The following is a 27,470-nucleotide window of genomic DNA, read 5'->3' as shown; positions in this document are numbered from 1 at the left end:
CCAAGGTTACAACCTTTCCCTCCGCATACGCATCCCTGCTCTAATCTACCTACATCTCAGGGGCTGTTGGGCCACCTGTTTACAAGCCTGGTGCTCTAAACTCCTACGGCTTCATCTGGCAAGGCCGAGTTTGCTCTGGCACTGGGCTAAATATTATTAAGACTCCGTGTGTGTGTGTTTATGTGTGTGTGTGTGTGTGTGATGCTGGGGGGGGGAGTGGGACAGAGAGGAGGAGTTTGTCGAGCAAAGCCGTTCCAAAGATCCAGAGAAGAGGGAAAGGGGGGGAAAAAACCCACAAGAAGTCACTGGAGGAAAAGAGAGGAAGCTGAAAAACGAGGGGATCATATGGGCTGGGAGGAAACTGCAGAGTGTTGGGGGACCCGCTGCTGTCCGGCACCCCACAGGGACGCCAGCCCCAGAGGCAACAGAAGTATGCAGCTGACCAAGGTGTGTTACCTAACTCTCCTTTTTCTTTTCTCTCTCTCTCTCTCTCTCCCTTGTATTCTTTCTCTCGGCACAGGCAAACGTGGGATTACTGCCTGCGTCATAGGAGGAATCGTTTGAGACTCCGGCTTTTTGTGGCACGGGCTGGCGAAGGGGTGTGGGCCTGTGCGCGCATTGTGTAGAGCAGATCTGAAGCCAAGAGTGTGGGTAGGATCCATAGTCTCCAGCACTGTCAAGAAGGACAGGGACACGTGTGTCTCTAAGCTCCCCGGCTGTCACCCCAAGGATGACTTCCTCGCTCCCGGCTTGCCACACGAGACCTCTAAAGTTGCCGGACGGGTGCCAGCTTCCAACAGGGGGATTTCGGGGAATCTGTGCTGGGATCGCTGCAGCCGGCGAAGATACCTTGTGGCCGGTCAGACAGCCGGCCTGTCAAGGTCAGTGCTGGCTAATTGGATTGTTAGCCGCTCCCCAGGGTCTCTGGCAGAGGTCTTTCACGCTGTCTCTTGGTGGGGCGTGCTGTCAGATCGCAGCTGATTTATGGCCACCCCCCATCAGTTTTCCAGGTGAGAGGCGTTCCCAGGTGGTTTGACTTCTTAGGTGGTCTCCTGTCCTACTGCTAACCAGGGCTGACCCTGCTCAATTTCCGAGGTTTCAAAAGATCCACTTAGTCCAGTGGTTGATCAACCTTCCTAATGCTGTGACCCTTTAATCCAGTTCCTCCTGTTGTGTTGACCCCCAGCCATAAAATTATGCAAGGGTTCTTTCACAGAAATTAAACCAGAACTGACCAATGGCGTGAAGATCCATTGTTCTTGATTGCATATAAATTGGGTTCTTTTCCGGGGTTTCTCAGTTCAGTTCTGCCTCTTGTCCCACCATGCCAATCTCGTTCTTTTCCGCTGCTCCAGACAGATGAACACTCTATCTCGATCTACCCCGCAAGGCTGTTGTGTGGATGGCCCCCCTGGCCAAGCTGCTTGCCCTGCCGCGACCCCTGTGAAAGGGTCATTCGACCCCCAAAGAGGTCCTGACCACTGAGTTAGTCCCAACTCCCCAGATCAGGTTGTCTCTTATCTTTTCCTTTTCACTTCGCTTGAACCTGGGACCTCCAGGTGTGCAAATCAGGCATTTCATCTCTCAGCCTCCTCTCCTTAACAGGTCAATATTGTCTACTCTGGCTGGCAGCGGCTCTCCAGGATTCTTGATCCTTTGGACTGGAGATGCCAGGGATTGAACTTGGGGACTTCTGTGTACAAAGTATATATTATACCACTTAGCCACTGTCTTGCCATGAGTAATGCGTTCATATTGTACTGCCTTAAACTGGGTCAGACCTTTGGTGTAGTGAGGCTGATGCTGCCTGTGCTTGCAGGCCTATGTTCTCTTGGATGCTGAATCTTTGGACCAGTCACTTGGTCAGCCTCACCTACCTTGCAGGGTTGTTGTGAGGAATAATGGAAGAGGGGGCAACCAAGTGTTAGCAGGGACTTGTGAGAACTGTAATCCATAGACACGGAGAGCCACAGTTTGGCAACCCCTGTTTTAGGGTATAAATGCTAACAGCATGTTTATTATTATTATTATTATTATTATTATTATTATTATTATTATTATTATTATTATTATATTATATTATATTATAATTATTATATTATTATTATTATTATTATTATTGCCCACCACTCCTGAGACTGGCTAGTGGTGGGTTACAATCGTTCAGAACCAAAAAAAACCAATAAAACCCCATTAAAATTAAAAAGGGATATAAAAATGACGATACATAGATCAATATTTCCCTGAAAGTGAAAACAGGGGAGAAATAAGAACAGTTCTTTAGATATTGACTTGATTTATACCTTCTTTTTCTCTCCAGTGGGGACCCAAAGTGGCTTACAATATTCTCCTCTCCTCCATTCTATCCTTGCGACAACCCTTTGAGGTAGGTTAGACTGAGAGTTTGTGACTGCCCCAAGAGTCACCTAGAAAGCTTCCGGCTTCAAACCAGTCACACAAATTCTAATCTCCAGTGTGATGTAGCATTTAAGAACAGCAGCCTTTAATCTGGAGAACTGGATTTGATTCCCCACTCCTCCGCCACATACAGCCAGCGGGGTGACCTTTGGCCAGTCACAGCCTTGTTAGAGCTGTTCTCACAGGGCAGTCCTGTTACAGCTTTCTCAGTCTCACCTATCTCACTGGGTGTCTGTTGTGGGGAGAGAGAGAGAAGGTGATTGTAAGCCACTTTGAGACTCATGACATCTGCTGGGTGACCTTGAGCCAGTCACGGTTCTCTCAGAGCTCTCTCAGCCCCACCTCTCTCACAGGGCGTCTATTGTAGGGAGAGGAAGGGAAGGTGATGGGAAGCCCCTTTGAGACACCTGAGGCCTGCTGGGTGACCTTGGGCTAGTCAGAGCTCTCTCAGCCCCACCTGCCTCACAGGGTGTTTGTTGTGGGGAGAGGAAGGGAAGGTGATTGTAAGCCCCTTTGAGACTCCTTCAGGTAGTGAAAAGAACTCTTCTTCTTCCAACCGGGAACCGGGCCCAGTAAATGGGGACAGTTAGCATGTGTGGGAATTCCCCATCCCCTAAAAATTATCCCCTAAAAGAATCTGATAGAAGATTACAGCTCTTCGGCTTTGATGGTGAACTCCTGGGCTGTATCTGAGTCTCCTGGCGGTGAGGGTCAGTGGTCAAGATGCTTCCATTAGTGGGAGCATTAAGGAGCAGAACTGTCCAACTGGTTCTAAAAAATGGATCCTATCCTCTGTGTCCTCAATTACTCTAAAATTCCTCTACAGTGGCCAGACTGCTTTGTCAAACTGTGTTAGTTAGTTGTGTTAGTTGTGACTCTTAAAGGCAGTAGAAGTGGATGCAACCATATCTACAAGCCTATCTTTTGTTTCTGCTATCTGTTCCAGGTACATCATTGTTGGGACACATTGGGAGCAGTTTTAGAAAATAACAAGAATTCAGTAGCACCATCAGAATAACAAAATTTGTGACAGGGGATGAGCTTTCGTGAATCACTCACTGCTCACTTCTTCAGATAGAGCTAGAATGTGAGCCCACCTTCCCTTATATATTGGAGAGTGATTTTAGATGCAAAATGAGATTTGCAGGCAAATGACAACAGCAGGTTAATTGGATTAGGTGTGACATGCAGAGGAGTTGTAGGTGTGGAGAAACAGGATTGATGATGAGACAAGAAAACCTAGGTCTCGATTCAGTCCAGGAGGCTGCATGGACTTGAGCTTCATTTTCACTTGCAATTCAGCAGTCTCTCTTTCTAGTCTCCCTTTGAAATTCCTTTGTAAGGTAAATGCTACTGTTGGGCCAGTAAGTGAATGTTGGATGGTTAAAACAGAGCAATTTTGTTAGACTGGCTGAATTTCCCTTTTTTCTGGATTCTGGTCTCTAAAAATTAAATCTTTCTGAGGGACGTGAAGTGTGTGGGGGTGATGGATGACAGTCACCTTGGGATTCTTGGTGTAGGTGCATCTGTATGACGGTGGGTACAAAATGCCCATCTCCATCCCAACAGTCGCCTGTTCAGAAAGTAAACATTGCTGGAAATGTTTGTGTTGCAGCTTATTATGTAAGTACAGCCCACTTAATTGGGTTGAAACAATCTCTTGAATGTTCTTCTACTTGGGAAGAAAAAAACAACCCCCAAGCAAACTGTTATGATAAACACACCCTGTTTCAGAGGCCGAGGCAGATCAGGAAATGGCACTGTAAATAAACAGAGGGCAGCAAAAAGCCTCTGACAATGCATAGCAACGGGATGGCAATGACTCTGGATGGAATAGGTTTATTTTCAATCTGCCAGCATGGGGTAGTAGTGGTTAGAGCAGGTTTTCCCAATCATGGCACTGCGGAACCGTATGGTACTGTGATATAAAAAGCTTCAAAATGGCAGCTGGGGAGAGCCCTCCCGCCCTGTCTGCCGGTTCCAGCTCCAAGCAAAGAGGAAAGAAAACATTTTTTTTAATTCTACCCTTATTAGGGCAGGTGGACCCACCCATTCCCAATGTGGCCAATGACGGGCTTGGAGAGTGTGGGAAGGACAGGGGCCCCAGCCATTCAAATGTTTGCCTCCTGAGCTCATTTCCAGGAGGCGTGGCAGGGAGGTGTGGATAGCTGACATCACTTCCTGGTACCTCCAAGCCTGAAAAATATTTCAGCGGATCCATCCATCCATCCATCCATCCTTCCTTCCTTCCTTCCTTCCTTCCTTCCTTCCTTCCTTCCTTCCTTCCTTCCTTCCTTCCTTCCTTCCTTCCTTTCTTTCTTTCCGTAGGGAATCTTAAAACAAAAACAAGGGTTTAGCCAGAAGGCTGGAGGCCAAGCAGAGGGCTGATCAGGAACAAAAGGTGACCCTTGGCGGGATGTGCTGTGCCTCTTGGTATGACAACAAGGAGGCCAGGTGGTCAAAACTACCAGGAAGGGAGAAGGGTTGGCCTGGGCACAGGCAGAAGGTGGGACTGTTTTGAAATGGGTCCAATTCTGAAACGGGCAGTGGAGGCCGTGAGGGCGTCATGGGCTGCTGTGCCCAGGGTAACTTGGGAGATGTAGGCAGTCTGAACAATTGAAAGGCGACATGGCAGACAATATCTGATAGACAGGCTCTGTGCAACGCAGGATTGCAATTTCCAGGTTCAGTTCTTGGAGATTTGGGGGTGTTCAGGGACATTGGAGGGGCATAATGCCACAGGGTCCCCCCTTCCAAAGCTGACTTCTTCTCCAGGGGAGCTGATCTAGGCAGTCTGGAGATGAGCTGATGTTCCAGGAGTAGCCTCCACCTGGAGACAGGCAACCCTAATGCCAAGGTTAATTTAAAAATTATTATTTTGGATAGGGAGATTTAGAGTGGGTGAACAGTGGTACAAGGACATAACACCTTCTTGGCCGCTATGACTTTCCCCGGATGGGGTTCCAGATAGGGAGGAGGTGTGGCTCAGGGGTAGAGCATCTGCTTTGCATGCTGAAAGTCCCTGTTTCAATCTCTGGCATCTACAGTTAAAGGTCAATGTGAAACACTTCTACCTGAAACCCTGAAAATAAAAGATTGGGTGTTATACCACACTTTCCTCTACCCTAGGGAATTCAAAGTGGCTTCCAATTTCCTGAACAGATAGGGGAGCTTTATAGCAAGCTGCAGCCAGGGATTGGCTGTCTGGTGTCACCTGACACCTTGGACCAGGAGGATTCTGGGTGGGAATCATAGTGTTACTGCATGCAGCTCCCTTCTCTGATCAGTGACCTTGGGGCACCGTTAGCTGGGACTAAATGCTTGATTCGAACTCGTGTTGCCAGTGGTAGGGTTGCCAACTTCCAGATTGGGCCTGGAGATATCTGGCAAATACAACTGATCTCTTGTTCACAGAGATCAGTTCCCCTGGAGGAGGTGGGTTTTATGGCATTATACCCTGCTGAGGTCCGTGCCCCTTCCCAAACCCCGCCCCCCCCAGCCTCCAGGTATTCCTCACCCAGGGCTAGCAACCCTAGGTTTTGACCCTTTTCAGAATTGCTTTCACTGCTTGCTAGCCCTTATAATATTACTGCTCTTTAAAAAATAGAACAGGGGTGGCCAAGCCTTGACTCTCCAGATGTCCATGGACTACAATTACCATGAGCCCCTGCCAGCATTGCAAGGGCTCATGGTAACTGTAGTCCATGGACCTCTGGAAAGTCACAATTTGACCACCCCTGCACTAGAGTCCCATTCCCCCACAGCCCAGTCCCCAAAACTCCCCTTTTCCCTGCCAGTCAGCCGTTTATTCCTCCAGAACGGGCGTCTGTGGGTTTCTTTTCTCATTCCCCCTGCCTCAAGTCTACAGCATTCCGCTCGCGCCTGACTGCCTGCTCTCACTCTGGCCAAAAAAAATCCCTGCAAATCAGGTTTTAACCTCAAAAAATGCAAAGAACGTCCTCCAAATTGGGCAGAGCCGAGGATCACAAAGGAAAAAGAGAAAGGGGTTTCTATAGAAAGAGAAAGGGGGGGGGGTTGCGTGAAATCTACAGCGCTCAGGAAGAGGGGCAAGAAACTAGATGTTGAAAAGACAACCCTAGGCTATCTAGGAGGGGGAAACCTTGTGGCATTATAAGCTGCTATAAGGTCTCTTTCTCTGCCTTCATCCCACCCCTCCAGGTAGTTCCCAAGCAAGAGCTGGCAACTCTATCTAGGCCCCAAGTGCGGATGATGATGAAAGGGAGCTCTCAGTGGCTAGAAACTTTGCTAATTCAATAAAACCTCCATGTTTGGTGGCAGCCTATCTCTAAATACAAATGCTAGGGAAGCCGCAGGGGAGACTATTGTCTTTGTGGCCTGCTTCATGGCCAGCGGTCATGGGGATCCAGGACTGAAGGAGTGGTCTTTTAGGGGCCACATGGCCCTTGTTTATTTTTGTAGCTTCCGAGGGTCTCTTATTTTTGGGGAAATCGTATTGGCCGTTCTCTCCACAAGGGCTGCTATTTTCAAGCTGCTAAAACCAGATCTCTTGGCAGCTGCATGCTTGCAAGTTATTTCTTTGTAGTGACTGCAAATTAAAAACTCTCCACGGAATGACACTAACGCTGTGTTTGTTCTTATGCCATATCTCCTGTCCAAGTTCTCATGCCTTTGACAGGCATTTGTGTCTCAGAGAATTATGGATTTGTGCAGCCATCCAAAATCAACTGTCTTTAGCCCACAATGACAAAGGTAGTTTTTCTAGTTATGCTAGCTGTCTGTCTCTCATGTGAGAGTCCTCTTGGCAGAACAGGGCTTCTCTGGTTTAGAAACTGATACATTTTTGAGAGATATTTTAGGAATGTTTTAGTGGACAAAGTTGGCTTCAAAAAGGGGGATCCATCTCTTCCTAAACCTTGTAAGTCTTTTCGAGAGTAATGCAATTCATTTTTAAAAATTTGCACTGAAAATTGCTGGGTTTTTGAAAATAGCATAGATGATGCGAATTTGTTGCTTGATTCATTATTCTGCAATATTTAATCATTCTGATCCTGCTTGTCTTTGGGAAAGAGAGCAAGGAGCTGTACAGGATGTGAAAGATGGACCCTGTGTCTGCTAGAAATCTTATTCGACAGCACAATTGGCTGCTGAGATGTCCATTGCCCCCAAATCTCCAGGAATTTTCCCAGCTCAAGATGGCAAGTTAGGTGCCCCTTCCAATCAGAAAAGGTCCCAGGAGATGCTGTTTGCTGCATTTGGGAACTGTAAGCATACTGTAAGCATACTGATGGGCTGTATGGGTCTTTTCATAGAATCATAGAATCATAGAGTTGGAAGGGGCCATACAGGCCATCTAGTCCACCCCCCTGCTCAACGCAGGATCAGCCCAAAGCATCTTAAAGCATCCAAGAGAAGTGTGTATCCAACCTTTGCTTGAAGACTGCCAGTGAGGGGGAGCTCACTGCTGAACTAGTCTGACTGTGAATTCCCCCCCCCTGATATCTAGCCTATATCGTTGTAGTTTAAACCCATTACTGCGCGTCCTTCCCTCTGCTTTCCTCCTTTGACCATGGAGGAACCGCTGAAATATTTTTCAGGCTTCGAGGTACTGGGAAGTGATGTCAGCTGGCCACGCCCCCTGCCATACCCCCTTGGAAGTGAGAGAAGCCTGGGAGGCAAAGGTTTCAATAGCATGGCCCCTCCCTCTCCCACCCACTCCAGTCCCATCATTGGCCACTTTGGGAGGGGGGGGTCAACCTGCCCATATGGTAGATTTTAAAAATATATATATTTCTTTCACAGGATGGGAGGGCTCTCCCCAGCCATCCTTTTGACAAACTCCCACTCTACTGTACCATTGAGGGGCCTTCGTGGTACCATAGCTGGGGAAACCCTGAGCTATATGTACCTTTCCCTAAGGGAGCAAAGAGTGGCTTTCTTGGAGGCTGTTTCTGCTTCCCAGAATAAGCTGGAGAAGACCATTCTCCTCACGATCTGGGGTCCCCCGTCCAAAATCAATTTCTGCCACATTGGAGGATCTAAATTTTCCCCTGAGATCTTCCAGCGGCCTACAAGCAGGCAGGACATTGAAAGAATTTGGGAACAGGGAATTGAATAGGGTAGACTCTTGGACTCACTGGCAGTCTTCAAACAGCAGCTGGACAGAGACTTCTCCTGGATGCTTATCTTTCTCCTACACTGAGCAGGGGGTGGGACTAGATGGCCTGTCTGGCCCTCCCAACTCTATGATTCCGTGTTTCTAAGCAGCGGCTGGACAGATGCTTGAGCCTGATCCAGCACTGAGCAGGGGGTGGGACAAGATGGCTTATATGGCCCTTCCAACTCTACAATAGGGCTACCCCCCCCCCCCAATCCAAGTGGGTTGTCATCCACTTCATTAGCAATAACAAATTTGCCTGGGCAGACTTTTGACTCAAGTTTAAGCAGTGTCACATTATAGGATGGCCAACCTCTCCGAGGGGCCTGGAGAGGGGCCTGAATTGTAACAGATCTCTAGATGACAGAGAAGTCCCCCTAGACCAAACAGCTGCCTTGGAACGTGGGCTCTATGGCATTATACCCAGATGTGGTTCCTCCCCAAACCCTGCCCTTCCCAGGGTCCTTCCACAAATCAGAACTGACAACTCTAGTTGTACCCTTCTAATTCAGTTAGAGCCTCTTGTGGTGCAGAGTGGTAAGGCAGCCGTCTGAAAGCTTTGCCCATGAGGCTGGGAGTTCAATCCCAGCAGCCGGCTCAAGGTTGACTCAGTCTTCCATCCTTCCGAGGTCGGCAAAATGAGTACCCAGCTTGCTGGGGGGTAAACGGTAATGACTGGGGAAGGCACTGGCAAACCACCCCGTATTGAGTCTGCCATGAAAACGCTAGAGGGTGTCACCCCAAGGGTCAGACATGACTCGGTGCTTGCACAGGGGAGACCTTTACCTTTAATTCAGTAGGTTTAGGAGGACATGACTGTTCAGAACTACACTACGGGACTCTTAACCTCTAGCTACCATTGGGAATAACATTATAAATGGCATTGACCAAATGTGGAATAAAAACCTTTACAGATGTTTCCCCAAGAATGGAGGTTTTTTGGCCCCCTCCATCTGCAAAATGAAGGATTTGTAAACCGCAGGCTGCCACTCATTACATGGGATTTTTTTGGCTGTGTTTTTAACTGGTTGGTTAATTGTCATGGATTTATGGTTTTATTATGGTTTTATTTATTTGTGAGGCACCTCATAGAAGGAAGGGACTTCCAGGGTCATCTAGTCCAGCCCCCTGCAGAATTCAGGAAATTCACAACTACATATCCACCCACAGTGACCACAATTCCATGCCCAGATGATGCCCTCCCCTAAACCCAGAATCCCTGGCCAGTCTGGCCTGGAGAAGTTCACTTCCCGATCCCAAAGTGGCAATTGGCATTTCCCTGGGCATGCAAGAACGGACCACAAAAGCCAGCTTGGTGTAGTGGTTAGGAGCATGGAATTCTAATCTGGCAAGCCGCGTTCGATTCCCTGCTCCTCCACATGCAGCCAGCTGGGTGACCTTGGGCCCACCACACCACTGATAGGGCTGTTTTGCCTGCACAGTAATATCAGGGCTCTCTCAACCTCACCTCCCTCACAGGGTGTCTGTTGTGGGGAGAGGAATGGGAAGGCGATTGTAAGCCGCTTTGAGACTCCTAAGTGGTGGAGAAAAGTGGCATATAAGAACCAACTCTTCTTTTTCTTCACCTACGCAGTCCCCTCTGCCCACCCACTCACAATCTGCCTAAGTTCACAGAATCAGACTCTTGTTACGGTTCTGAGCAGTATGTTTTCTTAAAAAGTTGGACACGTGATTGACTTTAGGCCTGGGCTTCCGCTTTATAAGGCTTGCGAGGGGCACGTTCTGCCTTGTAAAAGGCTACAGGTTAGCGAAGCTGCTGGATCCGGCATTGATTCGAACGTCTCCCGGCCTGGCCTCCTTTCCCCAGCCTCCTCCTTGGGCAGCAGCCGAAGGCAGAATTCCTGAGGCCTTGTTTATTCTCGGGATTCAGTCATGATGAACGGCTAGAAACCTTCCCAGCCCTAGTCTTGCCTCAAACAGAATGGCGATGTGTATGGCTTGGCTCAGAGCCCGCGACTGGAAGCCAGAGAACGGCCTGTGGTTTGGCCTCCCCTGCTGTGAGGCGCCTCAGCCAGCCAAAGCAGGAGTCATGCGCGACTCCGTTTCTCAAAAAGAAGGCATCAGGGAACTGGTGGGCCTGCTTGGCTGTATCACCTGCGTTGCCAGAATCCGAAAGAGCCTCTTGAGTACCCAGCTTGCTGGGGGGTAAACAGTAATGACTGGGGAAGGCACTGGCAAACCACCCCGTATTGAGTCTGCCATGAAAACGCTGGAGGGCATCACCCCAAGGGTCAGACATGACCCGGTGCTTGCACAGGGGACACCTTTACCTTTACCTTTACCTTTAGCCAGAATCCAGCTGCTGGCTGGATAGCTTTTTTGGTATTACAGCCGCTCCCTGGAGAAATTTTGTTGCTTTGGAAGGGGGAGAAACTGTGGCTCTCCAGAGGTCCGTGAACTATAATTCCCATGAGCCCCTGTCATTCATGGGCCGGCTGGGGAATCATGGGAATTGTAGTCCATGGACATCTGGAAAGCTACAGTTTGGCCACCAGCTCCTCTCCACCTTCTATGAGGAGACAAATAAGATGGTAAAGATCCACGGACAGATTCAACTCAGCAGGGCCCCATTTTGGAGCATGTATCTGGGGTTTGATTTGTTTCCATTGTTAATTTATTAAGACAGTCTGGTCTTTCCTCTGTCTTTTTCCCCAGTGTGTGTGGGGGGGGGGGGAAGAGTCCTATGGCTTTAGAGCAGGGGTAGTCAAACTGTGGCCCTCCAGATGTCCATGGACTACAATTCCCATGAGACCCTGCCAGCCTATGCTGGCAGGGGCTCATGGGAATTGTAGTCCATGGACATCTGGAGGGCCGCAGTTTGATTAACCCTGCTATAGAGCTTCAACCAATTCTCAGAGACATGAGGTCTCTTCCAGGATTTCCTGGATGTGACATCGGCCCAATGGGAAATGCCAGCTGGGGGTGGGTGACCCCCTCCCCACGAGGGGGCTGGCCATCCTAAATGGACTAGATTATGAACATGTTTGGGAAATCATTGGTCTAATCCTGGAAAGCAGAGTTGTTCTCTCTTGCCCTGGAGGAACGGACCAGAACCAATGGGATGAAATTAATTCAAAAGAAATTCGGCCTAAACATCCACAAGAAGTTCCTGACAGTTAGAGCGCTTTCTCAGTGGAACAGGCTTCCTCAGGAAGGGTTGGGTTCTCCATCTTTGGAGATTTTTAACAGAAGCTGGAGAGCTATCTGACGGAGAGGCTGATTCTGTGAAGGTTCAAGGGGGTGGCAGGTGACAGTGGATGAGCGATAGGGTTGTGAGTGTCCTGCACAGTGCAGGTTGGACTAGATGACTCAGGAGGTCCCGTCCAACTCTAGGATTCTATGATTCTAACTCCTGAGTAAGGTCTTTGGCCCGTGGAATACAATGTTGTCACACTTTGACCGCGCAGATCCCAGGATTCCCAGCATAGTCTTTTTTAGATGCACAAAGATGACCCCCTCTTTTAGGGTTGTCAGGAGGAAGTGGGCGGATGCTGGCAGAATTTAGGGGCAGATCCTTATCCCCAATGTGCTGATGTCACACAGAAATGATACCAGCACATCTGAGACAATGCTCTGGCCTTTGGGCAAACTCTGTGGTAGAGTTTTGCCCCCAAATTGGAGCAGGTACCACAACTATCCCCCCAACCCCAAACTCACATTGCTGGCATTTGGGGCACTGCCCCAGACACCGTCTGCCACTGTCATGTGCTCCCAATCTCCCCTCCAAAAAATGTACAGAGCTGGCATTTGTGGCTGTGCCCAAGACTCCACCTGCTATTGCATGTGTCCGCTCCCACAACACCCACAGATCTGGGGGGAGGAACTGGCAAGTTGTCAAACACCGGCTCTGCGAGTTTCATGTTGGGGGGGGAGTGGGCATGCATGCTTGCACTGTCAAACATTGGCTGTACAAGTTTTTTTGGGGGGTGGGCATGCGTACTATCTGGCAGTGTGCACTATCTGTGGCAGAGTCACAAACGCTGCTCTGGAAGTTTTGGGTAGGGGGATTCCCCGCTTCAGTAATCCCCTTAAGCAGAAAGGGAGATTCCAAAGTGAGTGTTCACCCATCCCCATTGAGGGTCTGGCATCCCTGCCCTCTTAGCTTTTTCCCCTTCACCAAAATCAGTTGGATCCGAAGCGTTGTATTCCAAAGCGATAAACGCCAGAGTCCACGAACCAGGTGTATTGCACAGGTAGTCTGTGTCTTCTTGTGTGTGCCAGTGAAGCGGTTTGTTCCCGTCCTCCTCATGCATCCCAGGATCCATCCCCAGGCATGGTTCTTGATACAGGTGGGTTGATACAGGTGCAGACGGTCCTTCAGATGTATGTTGCTTTGAGCTGGCGATCAAAACGTGAAGCTACATTAGCTCATTTGTGAAGAGACCTTTGATGATGATGATGTTATCCGTTCAGTCGTGTCCGACCCTTGGCGATTCTATAGCAGGGGTAGTCAACCTGTGGTTCTCCAGATGTTCATGGACTACAATTCCCATGAGCCCCTGCCAGCAAACACTGACAGAGGCTCATGGGAATTGTCGTCCATGGACATCTGGAGGACCACAGTTGACTACCCCTGTTCTATAGGAAAGTCTTCGCCATGCACCCATGTTTCTGTCTGCTTCTTTCAGTTGGTTCATGGTCATCCCTGTATCGGCTTTGATTGTGTCGAGCCAGAAGATACTTTGGCGACCATGTTTCCTTTTGCCGCTGACCACGCCGAGCATTAATGATTTTAGTGAAGACTTAATTCGTAACTCTCTCTCCTCTCCCAACTCTTGCAATCGCATGAATACCCCATCATGCTTCGACACACTTCTTGGAAAGGAGGACAAACGAGGTCAACCAGGAAAACAAACCAAAACTGAGAAAACCAAATGAAAAACACACCAGGTGATTCATGCTTAGCTATTTACAAGGGCCTCCTTCCTCCTCTAGTCAAGACGTTCAAGTCATCGTGACTGGTTTCCCAGCATCGTGAGGGGTGTTTATTACCCCTCTCGCTAGACAAAACAACTCCTTTTGAAGCTGTCAGGTCCTGCTATTCATGGTCACCAGAAAAAAAGGCAAACTTCGACACAACGCTATTGTCCCGCTTTCAGGTACGCACTTGTTCAATACTGTTTCCCTTGGCATCCCGCTTCTTCCTCATGGCTCGGAAACGCTTGCTCTCTGTGTTGAGTTGGCTATCCCAAAGAGCTACCAATCTCAACCATCTCCCTTCATGTAAGGAATGTATCAAAACCCTAAGTCCTAAATAAATACGCCCATTTCCGCATACGGGTGAAATGCCTTTCCCTTGGCTCATGGAAATTCTCTTCTTGGCCCACTTTTCAAAAGCAGGACAGGGATTTTTTTTTTTCCAGCTGGCCAATTTTGTGCCAGTTGCTCAAAAGGGTTTTCCCCCACCAAATCTTCTGCCAATGTCAATTTGCCCAAGGGTTTAGTTCTAACTAGTGTTAAATCTCAGGAATCATGGTTGGGTTGTTTAGTCGTTTAGAAAGCATCTACTTTGCCTCTCCAGAGAACCCGCCTTCAGAGTAAAACTTGCTAAAAATATCAAGCAACCTAAAATGGCTGAAAAAGAACCAACAAAACACTAGGTAGAGCATAGAGCCAGCTTGGTGTAGTGGTTAAGAGAGCTGATTTCTAATATGGCGTGCCGGGTTTGATTTCCCGCTCCTCCTCCATGTGCAGCCAGCTGGGTGACCCTGGGATTACCACAGCACTGATAAAGCTGTCCTGACCGAGCAGGAATAACAGGGCTCTCTCAACCTCACCTCCCTCACAGGGTGTCTGTTGTGGGGAGAGGAAAGGGTAGGCGATTGTAAGCCGCTTTGAGACTCCTTTGGGTAGAGAAAAATGGCATATAAGAACAAACTCTTCTTCTTCAGTGATATCAGGGCTCTCTCAGCCTCACCTTCCACACAGGGTGTCTGTTGTGGGGAGAGGAAAGGGAAGGCGATTGTAAGCCGATTTGAGACTCCTTCTGGTAGAGAAAAGCAGCATATAAGAACCAACTCTTCTTCTTCTTCTTCTGTTCTAACTGAGCAGTAATATCAGGGCTGTCTCAGCCTCACCCACCTCACAGGGTGTCTGTTGTGGGGAGAGGAAAGGGAAGATGAATGTAAGCCGCTTCGAGACTCCTTCAGGTAGTGAAAAGAGGGATATAAAAAACAACTCCTTCTTCTTCTTCTTCTTCTTCTTCTTCTTCTTCTTCTTCTTCCTTTCTCAACCAGGATTTCATTAAACATTGGGGTTTCCTGAATCAGTGTGAGTTAATTAATTATTTAGATATTTTTTAAATCTGTTAAACATTTAATAGGTGATATGACCATAAACAGACATGTCAGCCACCCTCCCCAAATGGCCAATGATGGGCCTGGAGGGGGTGGGAAGGGGAGGGGCCCTGGGCGTGTCCACAGCACGCTTCCCGACCATATTCTGCCCAATCACACTGCTTCTTGGGTTTCTCAAAGCTGAGCAAGGCTGCTCGAAATGAATCCAGTGCCACTGAAGGGTCAACCGTAATGAATGGAAAACTAATGAGTGTTATTTCTCTTAGCCCTGCAATCTGGGCGGGGAACTGGAGTGGGGAGGATATTCTGGCAGCTTCTGGTGTCTCGAAGTCTCCGTCCCACTGTGGTTCCAGGACCCCTCAAGTTGCAAAAGGCTCCAGGGGTTTGGTGTGGTCACTCATTTCTTTCCCAGGCATTTTAATGGGAAAAGAGAAGTGAGGAATGAAGGGGGGGGGTCAGCCAGGGACTGTACTTTACTGCCGATTAGGCGCCCGTCTTACTGGTCGCAGGCAGCCATTATGGGGATAATGAGCTTCGAGTCTCTTAACCAAGACTTGCGGTGGGATCAGTTTACGAAAGGCGTCTTATCCAAGGGATACCGCATCACGTTTCAACTGAGCGGTCAGATTCAAATGTCCCACAATCTTAGGAATGCCAGTCCCCTGGTGGGACCTGGGGATCCCCTGGAATTGTCCCTCATCTCCAATTGACAGAGATCAGTTCCCCTGGAGAAGATGTCTGGTTTGGAGGGTGGGCTCCAGAGCATTAGACTCCACTGAGGTCCCTCCCTGCCCCAAATCCCGCCCACTCTTGGCTCCGCCCCCAAAGTCTCCAGGTCTTTCCCAACCCAGAGCTGGCAACCCCATCCAGACTACAGAGATCATTCCCCTGGAGAGAAGGGCTGCTTTGGAGGGACTTCATTTATCTCTCGCGTTTCTCCCCAATGTGGGCTCAAGGTGGCTTGCAGAATTCTCCCCTTCCCCCCTTCATCATCACAACAACCCAGCGAGGTAGGCTCAGCTAAGAGTGTGTGACTGTCCTTCAGTCACCTAGCGAGAATCCATGGTTTAATGGGGATGAGAACTGGTCAAATGCAGCCTGTTAGAAGGAGGTGAACTCCGGGAGAGAGGATGACCTGGTTGGCTGTGGTTAAGCCGTCATTCTCGTTTATGTTCAGTTGACAGGGTGGACTGATTGGCGCGATTAATTAATGAATCGGAGATCACAAAGGGGCTTTCTGGTGGAATTTTAATCCGAGCGGCCCCTTGCGAGGAAAGGGAAGGGGGGCGAATTGGGATGGGTAGACATAAGAACACGAGAATAAACAGATTCATGTGTGGAATAGCTCTAGGGGCCCAGGAAAGGTAGGGGGAGGAACAGAGGAAGGGTCTATTAAGAAGGCATCTGATCTGATGAGTTCCTTGCTTTCATATTTCCAAAGGGAAGGCAGACATTTTAGAAAAACACCTCTGTCCCACAATCTTCTAGTACAAGGGGGGGGGGGCTAAAACTGTGGTTCTCCAGATGTTCATGGACTACAATTCCCATGAGCCCCCTGCCAATAAGCCAGGCTGGCAGGGGCTCCTGGTAATTGTAGTCCATGAACATCTGAAGAGCCTGAGTTTGGCCACCACTGCGGTGTGTCCTGAAATCTGGTTTCTATCCAGTTTACTCAGGGGTACCCGACCCCCCTGATGTCTACCAAGTGTTTTTAAAAAGAGATAATGGCTGGGAGAGATGACTGGCCACTGGAGATTGAATTAAATATAAAAAACAAACAGGCTGTACAGATTTTTTAAAATGTTGCCTTGGTAACAGGTGCCACCACCATACAAGAAACATTGTGGTGTGCCTGGAGGTAACACACATTTTGTGGCTGGTTCCACCCCCCGCGGCAGCCATTTTGTTGCTGCGGTGATAGGGTTGCCAGGTCCCTCCTAGCAACCGGCAGAGGACGGAGGGACCTAATGGAAGAAGAGAAAGGCGGAGGCCGTGCTACTGGCCCAGGAAGTGATATAATCAGACCAGTGATTTGGCAAAAAACCTCTGTGTTAAAACTAATGTCTGCCATAGAGTTTTAGCCCAAATACCAGAATGTCACCTGGAAGTCACTTCCTGTGCGATGCTGGCAAAGTGGTCTAGATCTCGTTTTTCTACTTGTAAGTCCCTGCAGCTGATCGGCAGCTGAGATGAACGGCCTGGGAGCGAGGAATCCTGAATTAACTCTTCATGACATCTTTCTTTATTCCAGACAGAGTGGTTCCTCAGTGGAACAGGCTTCCTCATGAGATGGCGGGTTCTCCTTTTTTGGAAGTTTTTCAGCGGGGGCTAGATAGCCATCTGACAGAAATGCTGAGTCTGTGAACTTAGGCAGATTGTGAGTGGGTGGGTGGGTGGGCAGAAGGGCCTGTCTCAATGCTTAGCCCTTTCTTCCATGCCCAGGGAAATGCCAATCCCCACTTTGGGATCGGGAAGCAAATTTCTCCCAGAAAAGACTGGCCAGGGATTCTGGTTGGGGGGAGGGAGACGCCATCTGGACATGGAATTGGGGTCACGGTGGTAGGCAGGTAGCTGTGGATTTCCTGCATTCTGCAGGGGGTTGGACTAGATGACCCTGGAGGTCCCTTCCAACTCTAGGATTCTATGATTCCATTTTAATTCCCTACAAAGTGGAGGCTCCCTTGTTATGCCTCAAAACATTGTTTCCCCTGTTCTTTCGGCCCTTTCCGTGGTTTTCTTCATCCTCAACATCTGCCATGGTCAAGAGTTCTGGGGAATTTGGAAACTTGTAAACGTTTTTATGGCTGTTTGGTTTATCCTAATAAAAAGGCATTACATAACTTAGGGGGCGGGGGATTTCCCATGGAGCAGCATGGATGCCTACAGTCCATGATCTGTGTCTCCTCATTTCTAGCCTACAGACCCCTTGAAGTGCAACTCCTCTGTGTATTTGTACAGCCCCTAGCAATCTGTTAGGGGTGGGTGGTCTTGTGAAAGGTTTAGGAAGAAGCTGGGCGGGAGGCAAGAGGGGGGCAAGAACGCCAGAAGAGCAATGAATGAAAAGAAAATGGCTCAAGCAAAGAGGGAAAGTTTGCAGTTTTTAAACATCTCTTTGGAGGAAGTCATAAGCACCGAAGGTTCCAGGTATCTGCCAGTATTACTGCCAATTTCACAACAGGGTAAAAACTGCATGCTTTTCTTCCTTTTTTCCAAAACAAAATCAACCACAGTTCTCATTTGCACCGGATTCGCGAGCCTTTTGCTTCTTTCACAGGAAGTGTTTGGATACCACCTGGCCAAAGTTTGAAACGCTGACTAAACTAGTTCTCTGCACATGTGGTTAGTTGGCCATGGGGTTGTTCTCCACCGTGTTTTACTTATTTCTAGTGCAGAATGGAGCCGAGCCAGTAGGTGGCGATCTCAGACTGGCACAGAGCATTCTAGAGAGGGTCCTCTCCTTCGCAGCTGGGCTGATGTTGTGTACCCTCCCTCCAGGAAGTTTTGATGGTGTTAATGCAAGCAATACATTCAGATGAAAAGACACTTTAATATAACTCACTCTGATACAGGACTAATTAGAAGAAGATTTTCTGAAAAGGGATTTGTATCCGACGGGTGAAAAACTGGTCAACACCATCTTGAATAGCATTTCAAAGGGTAGCCATTTTGGTCTGCAGTGGAACAGCTACATATGAGTCCAGTGGCAGTGCACTGGCTAACAGGATTTCTGGGGCATAAGATTTCAAGAGCCAGACTACCTTCGTTAGATACAAGTTTTTAAATTCAGTTTCATCTTAGAATCATAGAGTTGGAAAGGACCACCAGGGTCATCTAGTCCAACCTGCTGCAGAATGCAGGAAATTCACAATGACCTGCCCACCACAGTGGCCTCAATTCAGTCCAGCTGCTGCTTAGAATCACAGAATCCTAGAGTTGGAAAGGGGCCAGACAGGCCATCTAATCCTACCCCCTGCTCAATGCAGGACCAGCCTCAAGCATCCAGGAGAAGTCTCTGTCCAGCTGCTGCTTAGAATCATAGAACCATTATTATTGTTATTATTATTTATTAAATTTCTAGGCCGCCACTCCCAAGAAGGCTCGTGACGGGTTACAAAGGTGCACAAAATCTCCATAAAGTTGGAACGGGCCAGACAGGCCATCGAGTCGCTGCCCCCTCAATGCAGGATCACCTCAAGGCATGCAGGATAAATATCTGTCCAGCTGCTGCTCGAAGATCGCCAGTGAGGGGGAGCTCACCAGCTCCTTATGCAGCCCTTCCCCTGCTGAGCTACTCTGATAGTGAATTTCCCACCCCCATACCTAGCGAGTTTACACTACCTGTGAGAAGCTGCATTGCTCACACCTGTGTTATGCTGGTCACCAGGGTTCTAATGCCAGAATCGGATCTTGGTCTCCTGGACAGCTGCAATAGCAGATGCATTGCAATAGCAGGAGATCTTTAGGTGCCACCTGGAGGTTGGCAACCCTATTATGGAAGGACCTAGACCTTACCATGCGTTCTGCCCTCCAAAGGAGCTGCCTTCCCCAGAGGAACTGATTAGTTGTCCTTTGGGAGAACTCCAGGCCCCACCTGGAGGCTGGCATGGCTACCCTAGGCTACCCAAAAGGATGGGATTCAGTGGGCAGTCTGTGAATGACAGCAGCAGGATCCTTCTCTGTTTCCCAGGATGGTGCAGGAGTTAAGAGCGGCAGCCTACGATCTGGAGAACTGAGTTTGATTCCCCACTCCTCCTCTGCATGCAGCCAGCTGGGTGACCCTGGGCCAGTCATAGTCCTGATAGAGCTGTTACCACCGAGCAGTTCTTCTAGAGCTCTCTCAGCCCCACCTACCTCGCAGGGTGTCTGCTGTAGGGAGAGGAAGGGAGCCTGAGGTCTGCTCCAAGTGTTTGTGAGCCCCTCCCGGACTCCTTCTAGTGAAAAACAGGGTATAAAAAAAGCAGCTCCTTCTCTTCTTCTTCCAGTGCCCAGGCTGACCAGCTCTTGCCTCACAATTAAGGACGCCACCCTCCAGGTGGGACCTGGGGATCCCCGGGATTACAGCCCGTCTCCAGGCAACAGAGATCAGTTCCCGCTGGAGAAAACGGCTGCTTTGGTGGGTGCACTCTTGTGGCCTTGTGCCCCACTGAGGTCCCTGCCCTCCCCAAGCTCCATCCCCAAATCTCCAGAGGTTATCTGACTTGGATCTGGCAGCCTTTGACTCAGTTTGGTGTGCTCAGTTTGGTGTAGTTAGGAGCGGGGGCTCCTAATCTGGTGCACCCGGTTTGATTCTCCGCTCCTCTATATGCAGACAGCTTGGTGATCTTGGGCTAGTCACAGTCCTGATAGAGCTGCTGTCACAGAGCAGTAACATCAGGGCTCTCTCAGCCCCAGCTACGTCACAGGGTGTCGTAGAGAGGAAAGAGAGAGGAAAGAGAAGGCGACTGTAAGTCGCTTTGAGTCTCCTTCAGGTAGAGACAAGCGGCATATAAGAACCAACTCTTCTTCCTCTCTCTCAGCCTCACCTCCCTCACAGGGCACGAGGAAGAGTGCTTGCACTCGAAAGCTCACGCCTTGAAAGATCTTTGTTGGTCTTAAAGATGCCACTGGATTCTGTTCTGTTGTGGGGAGAGGAAAGGGAAGGCGATTGTAAGCCGCTTGGAGCCTCCTTCGGGTCGAGAAAAGCGGCATCCAAGCACCAATTCTCTTGCTTTGGCATCCAAGCACCCGCCCTCTTCCCAATGCAGCTGCGAGAGCGGCAGATTTGGGGACGGGGGCTCCTTCCCTCCTGCTCCGAGCAGGAAATGGAGCTCGGCCCTCCCCCGCCTGCGAAGGGGCTGGGAAAAACTCCCCGCGGGAGGGGAGGAAGGCGGGAAAGCGGAGGGAGGGGAGGATGCGGAGGGGGGGGGGGCCTGAAGCGTGAGTGCTTTGCCTTGGCCAGCCAGCTTGCAGCGCCCTGCTCCCGAGGAGGAGGAGGAGGAAGGGGGCGTGGGTGGCGGCCAAGGCAGGGCCCCCCGCTCGCTCCGCGGAGGGCGCCGGAGATGCCAGTCCCGAGATCGCCGTCCAAGCTGCAGCCGCGGGAAGGTAGGCGCCGGATCCAGCTGGGGCGTCCCCGAGGGCGTTTGCTCGCTCTCCTGCCGGCTTTGGGGGAGCTCCAGGCACCGAGGAAAAGCAGGGGTTGCAAAGGGGGCCCAGCGCGCGTTGCAAACTTGCCGGCGGGGCGGGCGGGAAGCTGCAAACTCTCTTTCTGCCTGGCAAGTTCGGAGGCTCTGCAGGTTTTGCAGAAGGGCGGGCAGGGCGAGGCTACCCTCTGCGGTCTGGCCGGCGTGTCTGCCCCCCGGGTTTGTGCCTCGGGGTCTTCTGCCTTGCTGGAGCAGACCTCAGGCTTTCCTCCAGGCCAGCTCGCCTTATGCTTCTCGGAAAGTGGCTGGTCCCCGGTCGCTGAGGTGTACTGCCCCTGCACATGGAGGTTTTGTTGTTGTTTTTTAAAGCGATCGTGGGGAGCGGGGATCGGGTTGGATCTTCCTTTCAAAGCCATCTTTAAGGAGAAAGAGAGAGCAGCCGAAATAGCCCAGCTTGAAGGTTGGAGTGGGGTCAGCCGGTGACCTGTTCGGATGGGAGGCTACCGAGGAAGTCTAGGGACACTGTACAGAGACAGGCAGTGGCAAGCCACCCCTGGACGATTCTGGCCTTGAAACCCTCTTGAGTGGGAGCTCCATGGGTTGGTCATGGATTTTGCAATTTGAAGGCACGTTGGGATTAATAATTCATAGAATCATAGAATCATAGATTGGAAGGGGCCATACAGGCCATCTAGTCCAACCCCCTGCTCAACGCAGGATCAGCCCTAAGCCCTAGCCCTAATTCCTGAGTGACTTCCTAGAAGCTGCCGATGAAGCTTCAGACCTGTTAGTCTGAAGCAACAGACGAAGTTTAAATCCAGTGGCGCCTTAAAGACTGGCAAAATTTAATTCTGGGTATAAGCTTTCAGGTGCATGCAAAGTCTAAGTCCAGTGGCCCTTGAAGAAGAAGTAGAAGAAGAGTTGATTCTTATATGCCGCTTTTCTCTGCCTGATGGCGTCTCAAAGCAGCTTAGATTTGCCTTCCCTTTCCTCTCCCCACAACAGACACCCTGTGAGGGAAGTGGGGCTGAGAGAGCCCTGATATTACTGAAGAAGAAGAAGAGTTGGTTCTTATATGCTGCTTTTCTCTCCCCGAAGGAGGCTAAAAGCAGCTTACATTCACCTTCCCTTTCCTCTCCCTACAGCAGACACCCTGCGGGGTGGGTGAGGCTGAGAGAGCCCTGATGTTACTGAAGAAGAAGAATAAGAGTTGGTTCTTATATGCCGCTTTTCTCTACCCGAAGGAGGCTCAAAGCGGTTTATAGTCGCCTTCCCTTTCCTCTCCCCACTACAGACACCCTGGGAGGGAGCTGAGGCTGAGAGAGCCCTGATATTTCTGCTCACTCAGAACAGCTCTGTCAGTGCCGTGGTGCTGACAGCATGTGCCAGATTAGAAGTCCACACTCCTAACCACTACACCAAGCTGGTTTAGGAGTGCAGATCAGCAAAGTTTAATTCTGGATGTAAGCTTTTGTGTGCATGCTCGCTTCTTCAGAACACTTCTTCACAAGCATTCATACCCACGAAAGCCAATACACAGAAATAAACTTGGTTGGTCTTAAAGGTGCTACTGGATGCAAATTTTGTTCTAGCAGGAATTGAAGCCATTGTTACGGCTGTGGGATTCCTCAGTGCTTAATAGCAGGGGTAGGCAACCTGTGGTCGGTCCTCCAGCATTTGCTGGCAGGGGCTCATGGGAATTGTAGTCCATGAACATCTGGAGATCCACAGGTCGACTACTTTTAAACACAGCAAATTTCCAAGGCAGAATAATCTGTCAGGATGAGAGATGGGGGAGAGAGAGGTTTGATGTCTTTTAAATAACTACTCACCATTATTTACACAAAGGAGGGAGCTGGAGGTTTCCTGTGGAAACCTTAACCCTTAACACACCTCAATAATTTTTCCATTGGTTCCTGATTGTCCGGGAGTATATTGAGGACTGAGTACAAAACTGGTAAAGTGAAAATTAGGCCTTTCGAAGACGAAATCTACAGAAGCGGCTTGCCCATAAACAATTTTACTAGCCGGCCTGCCTGCCTAGACAGGTGTCCATGAATCGCCCTTAGCAAAAAGGGAACCAGCCTCCGTGCAGCTTGTTAAAGCTCCTTTTCCTGGTTGCCTGCAGGAGGCTGTTGCTCGCCCTAGGTGAATAAGCAAGGGGTTGTTCTGGTATCAAGGATCACAGGTTAACCATCAGTTTAAAGGGATATGAATTTGGTGTTTCTGTGTCTGGGGCACATCTAGGTAGGATAATGGTAATAGTGGTGAAGGGATGTAATCCCCCCTCCTCTTCCTCCTCTTGCTTTCAGCGATATGTACATTGGGGATTGCCTGCCCCTGGCAGAGGGCCAAGGATTAGAAAACTCTTAAAGAATAAATCTCAGCTCAGTGATTATCAGGAGCAAGGTGGAACATGTGTATTTCTCCTGTTTTGCAGTCACTCAGTTGGTGGCCCATAGTTACAGGGTTCAGCTCAGGGTATTGACTGTCATATACAAAAACTTGGTCATGCCTCTCTGGAGGACCACCTCTCCGCCATGACAGCTTCGTGCTTCCAAGTAAGGCAAATGGGCAAGATTGACACCTGCCTGTATGTAGGCATTCTCTGTTGTCTTATGGAATGACCTGTCTGCTGCGGTAGGTAAGTTTCCATCAGCTTGGCATTCTGCAAATTATGCAAAAAGGAATAATTCCAGGGAGGCTTTTAAAATTTGGGATAATTAGGGCTATCGCTGACCTGGAAGACCCATGCTCGGCCGCTGTGGTCAGATCTTGGGAATTAAGTGGGGTTAAGAAGGGCATCAAGCTGAGCTCTGGAAAAAGCCAATTTAAATTTCGAGGGAGTAATGGTGGCTTGGGGGCAGGGTAACTTCATGGCTTTAGATCTTTATAAGAGTTTGGGAGAAGTGAGTTGATTCCCCACTCCTTCACATGCAGCCAGCCAGGTGACTTAGATCTTGTCACAGTCCTGATAGTACTGTTCTCACAGAGCACTCCTGTCAGAGCTCTCTCAATCCCACCCACAGGGTGTCTGCTGTGGGGAGAGGAAAGGGAAGGCGAATGTAAGCCGCTTTGAGATTCCTTCAGGCAGTGAAGAATAGGGTATAAAAACCAACTCATCTTCTTTGTCTGCGTCTCAGTGTTGACGAGTTGTTGATGAACTGTAGACTTGGCCCCACTGTAAAATGTAAACTGACCGCGGATAGTTTTGGAAATTATCGACCAGGATCTACCAACAAGGGACATGATAAACTCAGTGGTCAATGCTTTATCTGCTCAACCTGGCAAATGCTAGTGGTTTTAAGACGCTTTCTAAATCCTCTTTTTCTCCCATGTAAAGGGATTGGTTCCCATTCATCGCCCTGACCTGGATGGCCCAGGCTAGCCTGATCTTGTCAGATCTGGTTAGCCCTCGGTTGGGAGACCACCGTGAAAGATCAGGGTTGCTGTGAAGAGGTAGGCAATGGCAAACCACCTCTGAGAGCCAGCTTGATGCAGTGGTTAGGAGCTACGGATTCTAATCTGGAGAGCCGGGTTTGATTCCCTGCTCCTCCACGTGCAGCCAGCTGGGTGACCTTGGGCTAGTCACAGTCCTGATAGAGTGGTCTTCACAGAGCTGTGATATCAGAGAGCTCTGAGCCTCATGTGCTTCACAGGGTGTCTGTTGTGGCGAGAGGAAAGGGAAGGCGATTGTAAGCCACTTTGAGACTCCTTTGGGCAGTGGAAAGCGGGGTATAAAACCCGGCGCTGCTGTTTCTTCTCTTCCTGCCTTGAAAACCTTATGAGGGTCACTGTAGCTTGACTGTGATGTATTGGCAATTTACATACGTACATACTATGGATAGTTTTTGAAGGAAGAGGTAAAGTTCTGCCCTTGGTCAGGTGGCAATGGGAAGGGGTGTGTGAAAGAGAATATCATAGTGGGAACTAGCCATGCCTTCCAGATTGGGAAATCGGTGTCCTGGATTTAGAGTAGCCAGCTGCAGTTAGAGCAAATCCTGGAGACTTGGGCATGGATCACAGGAGGGTTGCATTTGCACAGGAGAAGGAGCATGGTGTTAAAATGATGCCCTAGAGCAGGTGTAGTCAACCTATGGTCCTCCAGATGTCCATGGACTACAATTCCCATGAGCCCCTGCCAGCAAACGCTGGCAGGGGCTTGTGGGAATTGTAGTCCATGAACATTTGGAGGATCACAGGTTGACTACCCCTGCCCTAGAGTCCACCTTCTAGAGCTGTCGTTATCTCCAGGGGAACTGATCTCTGTGGTCTGTAAATTGGTTGTAATTCCAGGAGAACTTCAAGTTGGCATCCCTGTCTGGAACTCCCTGAGGAAAATGAGGAAAATCCTACCACAACGGCCTACTCTACCATAACACTGGGCATTTACTAAATAAAAGAGAAATGATGTTGGATCAGGACAATAGCTCATTGGGTCCAGTGGCCCATACCCAGGGGCCATCAGGAGGTCCACTAGCAGCCTTAAGAACATAAGAGAAACCCTGTTGGGTCAGGCCAATTGCCCATCCAGTCCATCACTCTGTGTCACACAGTGGCCCAAACCCAGGTGCTAGTTATATATAAACTCTCATCCTTTCTTTTTCTTTTTTAAAGCCAGCTGCTGGCTTCTGTTACTTGATCATTTGATCCAGCGTGTATGTATTTGGCCTGACCAAATGCACCAGGGAGCTGGATAGCTGCTCAGCAATCTGTCTTCCAGGCCAGCTTGGCTCCAGTGCTGCCCCTCCATAGTCCCTTGACTTGGCAGTAACCCTGAATCCCTTCTAGAATGAGGGAGGTGTTTTTTCAATTAAAAAATCTTTTAAATGACTAATGTACAAATGAGACCAGAGGCCCCTTCCTGCCCCACACCCTGCTCTCTGGAGCTGGCAACCTTTGGGGATGACCAAGATTTTGGTTTGACAGAATCTAGCCTGTCGTGGGCCCATGATCTGGGCTGGTTTTAATCCTTGCCATGGAAGCGTACTGGGTGGATTTGGACCTACCTTGCAGGGCTGTAGTGGGGATGAAATCAAGAAGGGGAGAATGTTGTATGGCAGCGGGGTCCCTATGGCTGCACAGGTAGTTGTGAATTTCGTGCTTCCTGCAGGGGGTTGGACTAGATGGCCCTCCAACTCTATGATTCTATGTCATGTGATCCCCCATTTCCCCCCTGCTGCTTTTTTGAGTGCTAGCTGGAGGCAAGTTGGTCCAGAGCTAGATTTTCTATGGGAGAGCACCAAAGAAATCCAGGTGGGATGCTGTGCAGGGGCAGTGGATGGCAACCTGGTGGCTGTTTCCTCACCCCCTAGTGTGGCGGGAGCACGATGGGGGGATCCCCTGCTGGCAGCAGGCCTATGGCACCCTACTCATGACCTACCTAAGGCTCCCAACCTATAGTCTGAAGCCTTTGTAACATTTTCAGGACTTCCTGATAGGAGGCAGAGAGCTCTGAGCCTCATGGCCAAGAGAAGTGTCACCCTTCTACATTCTAACTTTTCCATTGGGTTGGTGTTGCCATTCCGGCATCTGCAGCTCACAACCTGGCAAGGACCACAGCTATTCCAGCGGAACGCTCTTGTGTGGTCTGAAATGCGTAGCGCATTTGCACATCCTCTCTCGATGGCACCCCTGGCAGAAGCCCGGGCTTAGATTTCTGCCTGCTGCCACAACAGGTGGTGTAGCCCTGGCAGATAATCTCTGGACTTTTCTCCAAGCAGCTGCCTTGGGGTGGGTGGGGGTCTCATGTGCTGCCAACCCCCCCCCCCCAAAGCTTTCATGTGCACGTAGCTTTCTTGTGCTGCCTCTGGCAGCGTCCTGTGGGCCTCCTTGGCTGCTCAGTTCCAAACCTCTGGTAAAATGGACCGGCTTCTTGGCACGACCAGCTTCTTGGCCGCCCTGGCAGTAATAATTTAAACAAGAGCGGGGCCACACGCTTTTCTGCCGTGTGCCAAACAAGTGTCCCTGCCTCTTCCCTCCCAAGGCATGTTGAGCTCTTGCGCATGGGGTGGATTTCCTATGGAGAAACTCACTTCCTTTCATGGAGAAAGGACAACACTGCAGGGGTAGTCAAACTGCGGCCCTCCAGATGTCCATGGACTAAAATTCCCATGAGCCCCTGCCAGCATTGCTGGCAGGGGCTCATGGGAATTGTAGTCCATGGACATCTGGAGGGCTCATGGGAATTGTAGTCCATGGACATCTGGAGGGCTCATGGGAATTGTAGTCCATGGACATCTGGACGGCTCTTGGGAATTGTAGTCCATGGACATCTGGAGGGCTCATGGGAATTGGTAATTGTAGTCCATGGACATCTGGAGGGCTCTTGGGAATTGTAGTCCATGGACATCTGGAGGGCTCATGGGAATTGTAGTCCATGGACATCTGGAGGGCTCATGGGAATTGTAGTCCATGGGCATCTGGAGGGCTCATGGGAATTGTAGTCCATGGACATCTGGAGGGCTCTTGGGAATTGTA

At 49.7% G+C, this 27,470-nt stretch overlaps 1 protein-coding gene across 3 annotated transcripts in view; it reads left to right on the top strand.

Annotated features, from left to right (window-relative positions):
* The first annotated feature begins 291 nt into the window (after positions 1-291).
* The window catches only part of TNS2 (tensin 2), a 115,683-nt gene continuing 88,504 nt past the window's right edge, over positions 292-27,470 (top strand). Inside the window, exon 1 of one of the 3 annotated variants that reach the window (XM_077329238.1) lies at positions 292-447. In XM_077329238.1, the coding sequence (XP_077185353.1) occupies positions 346-447 (102 nt within the window). In that variant the 5' untranslated portion in view covers positions 292-345. Of the gene's footprint in view, positions 448-860; positions 882-20,778; positions 20,953-27,470 lie in introns of those variants that run through there. The other 2 variants (XM_077329241.1, XM_077329240.1) reach the window with 2 other exon arrangements.

Source organism: Paroedura picta, chromosome 3, assembly GCF_049243985.1.
Source record: "Paroedura picta isolate Pp20150507F chromosome 3, Ppicta_v3.0, whole genome shotgun sequence".
Classification (NCBI taxonomy): Eukaryota; Metazoa; Chordata; class Lepidosauria; order Squamata; family Gekkonidae; genus Paroedura; species Paroedura picta.
This window is presented reverse-complemented; position numbering and strand designations above follow the sequence as displayed.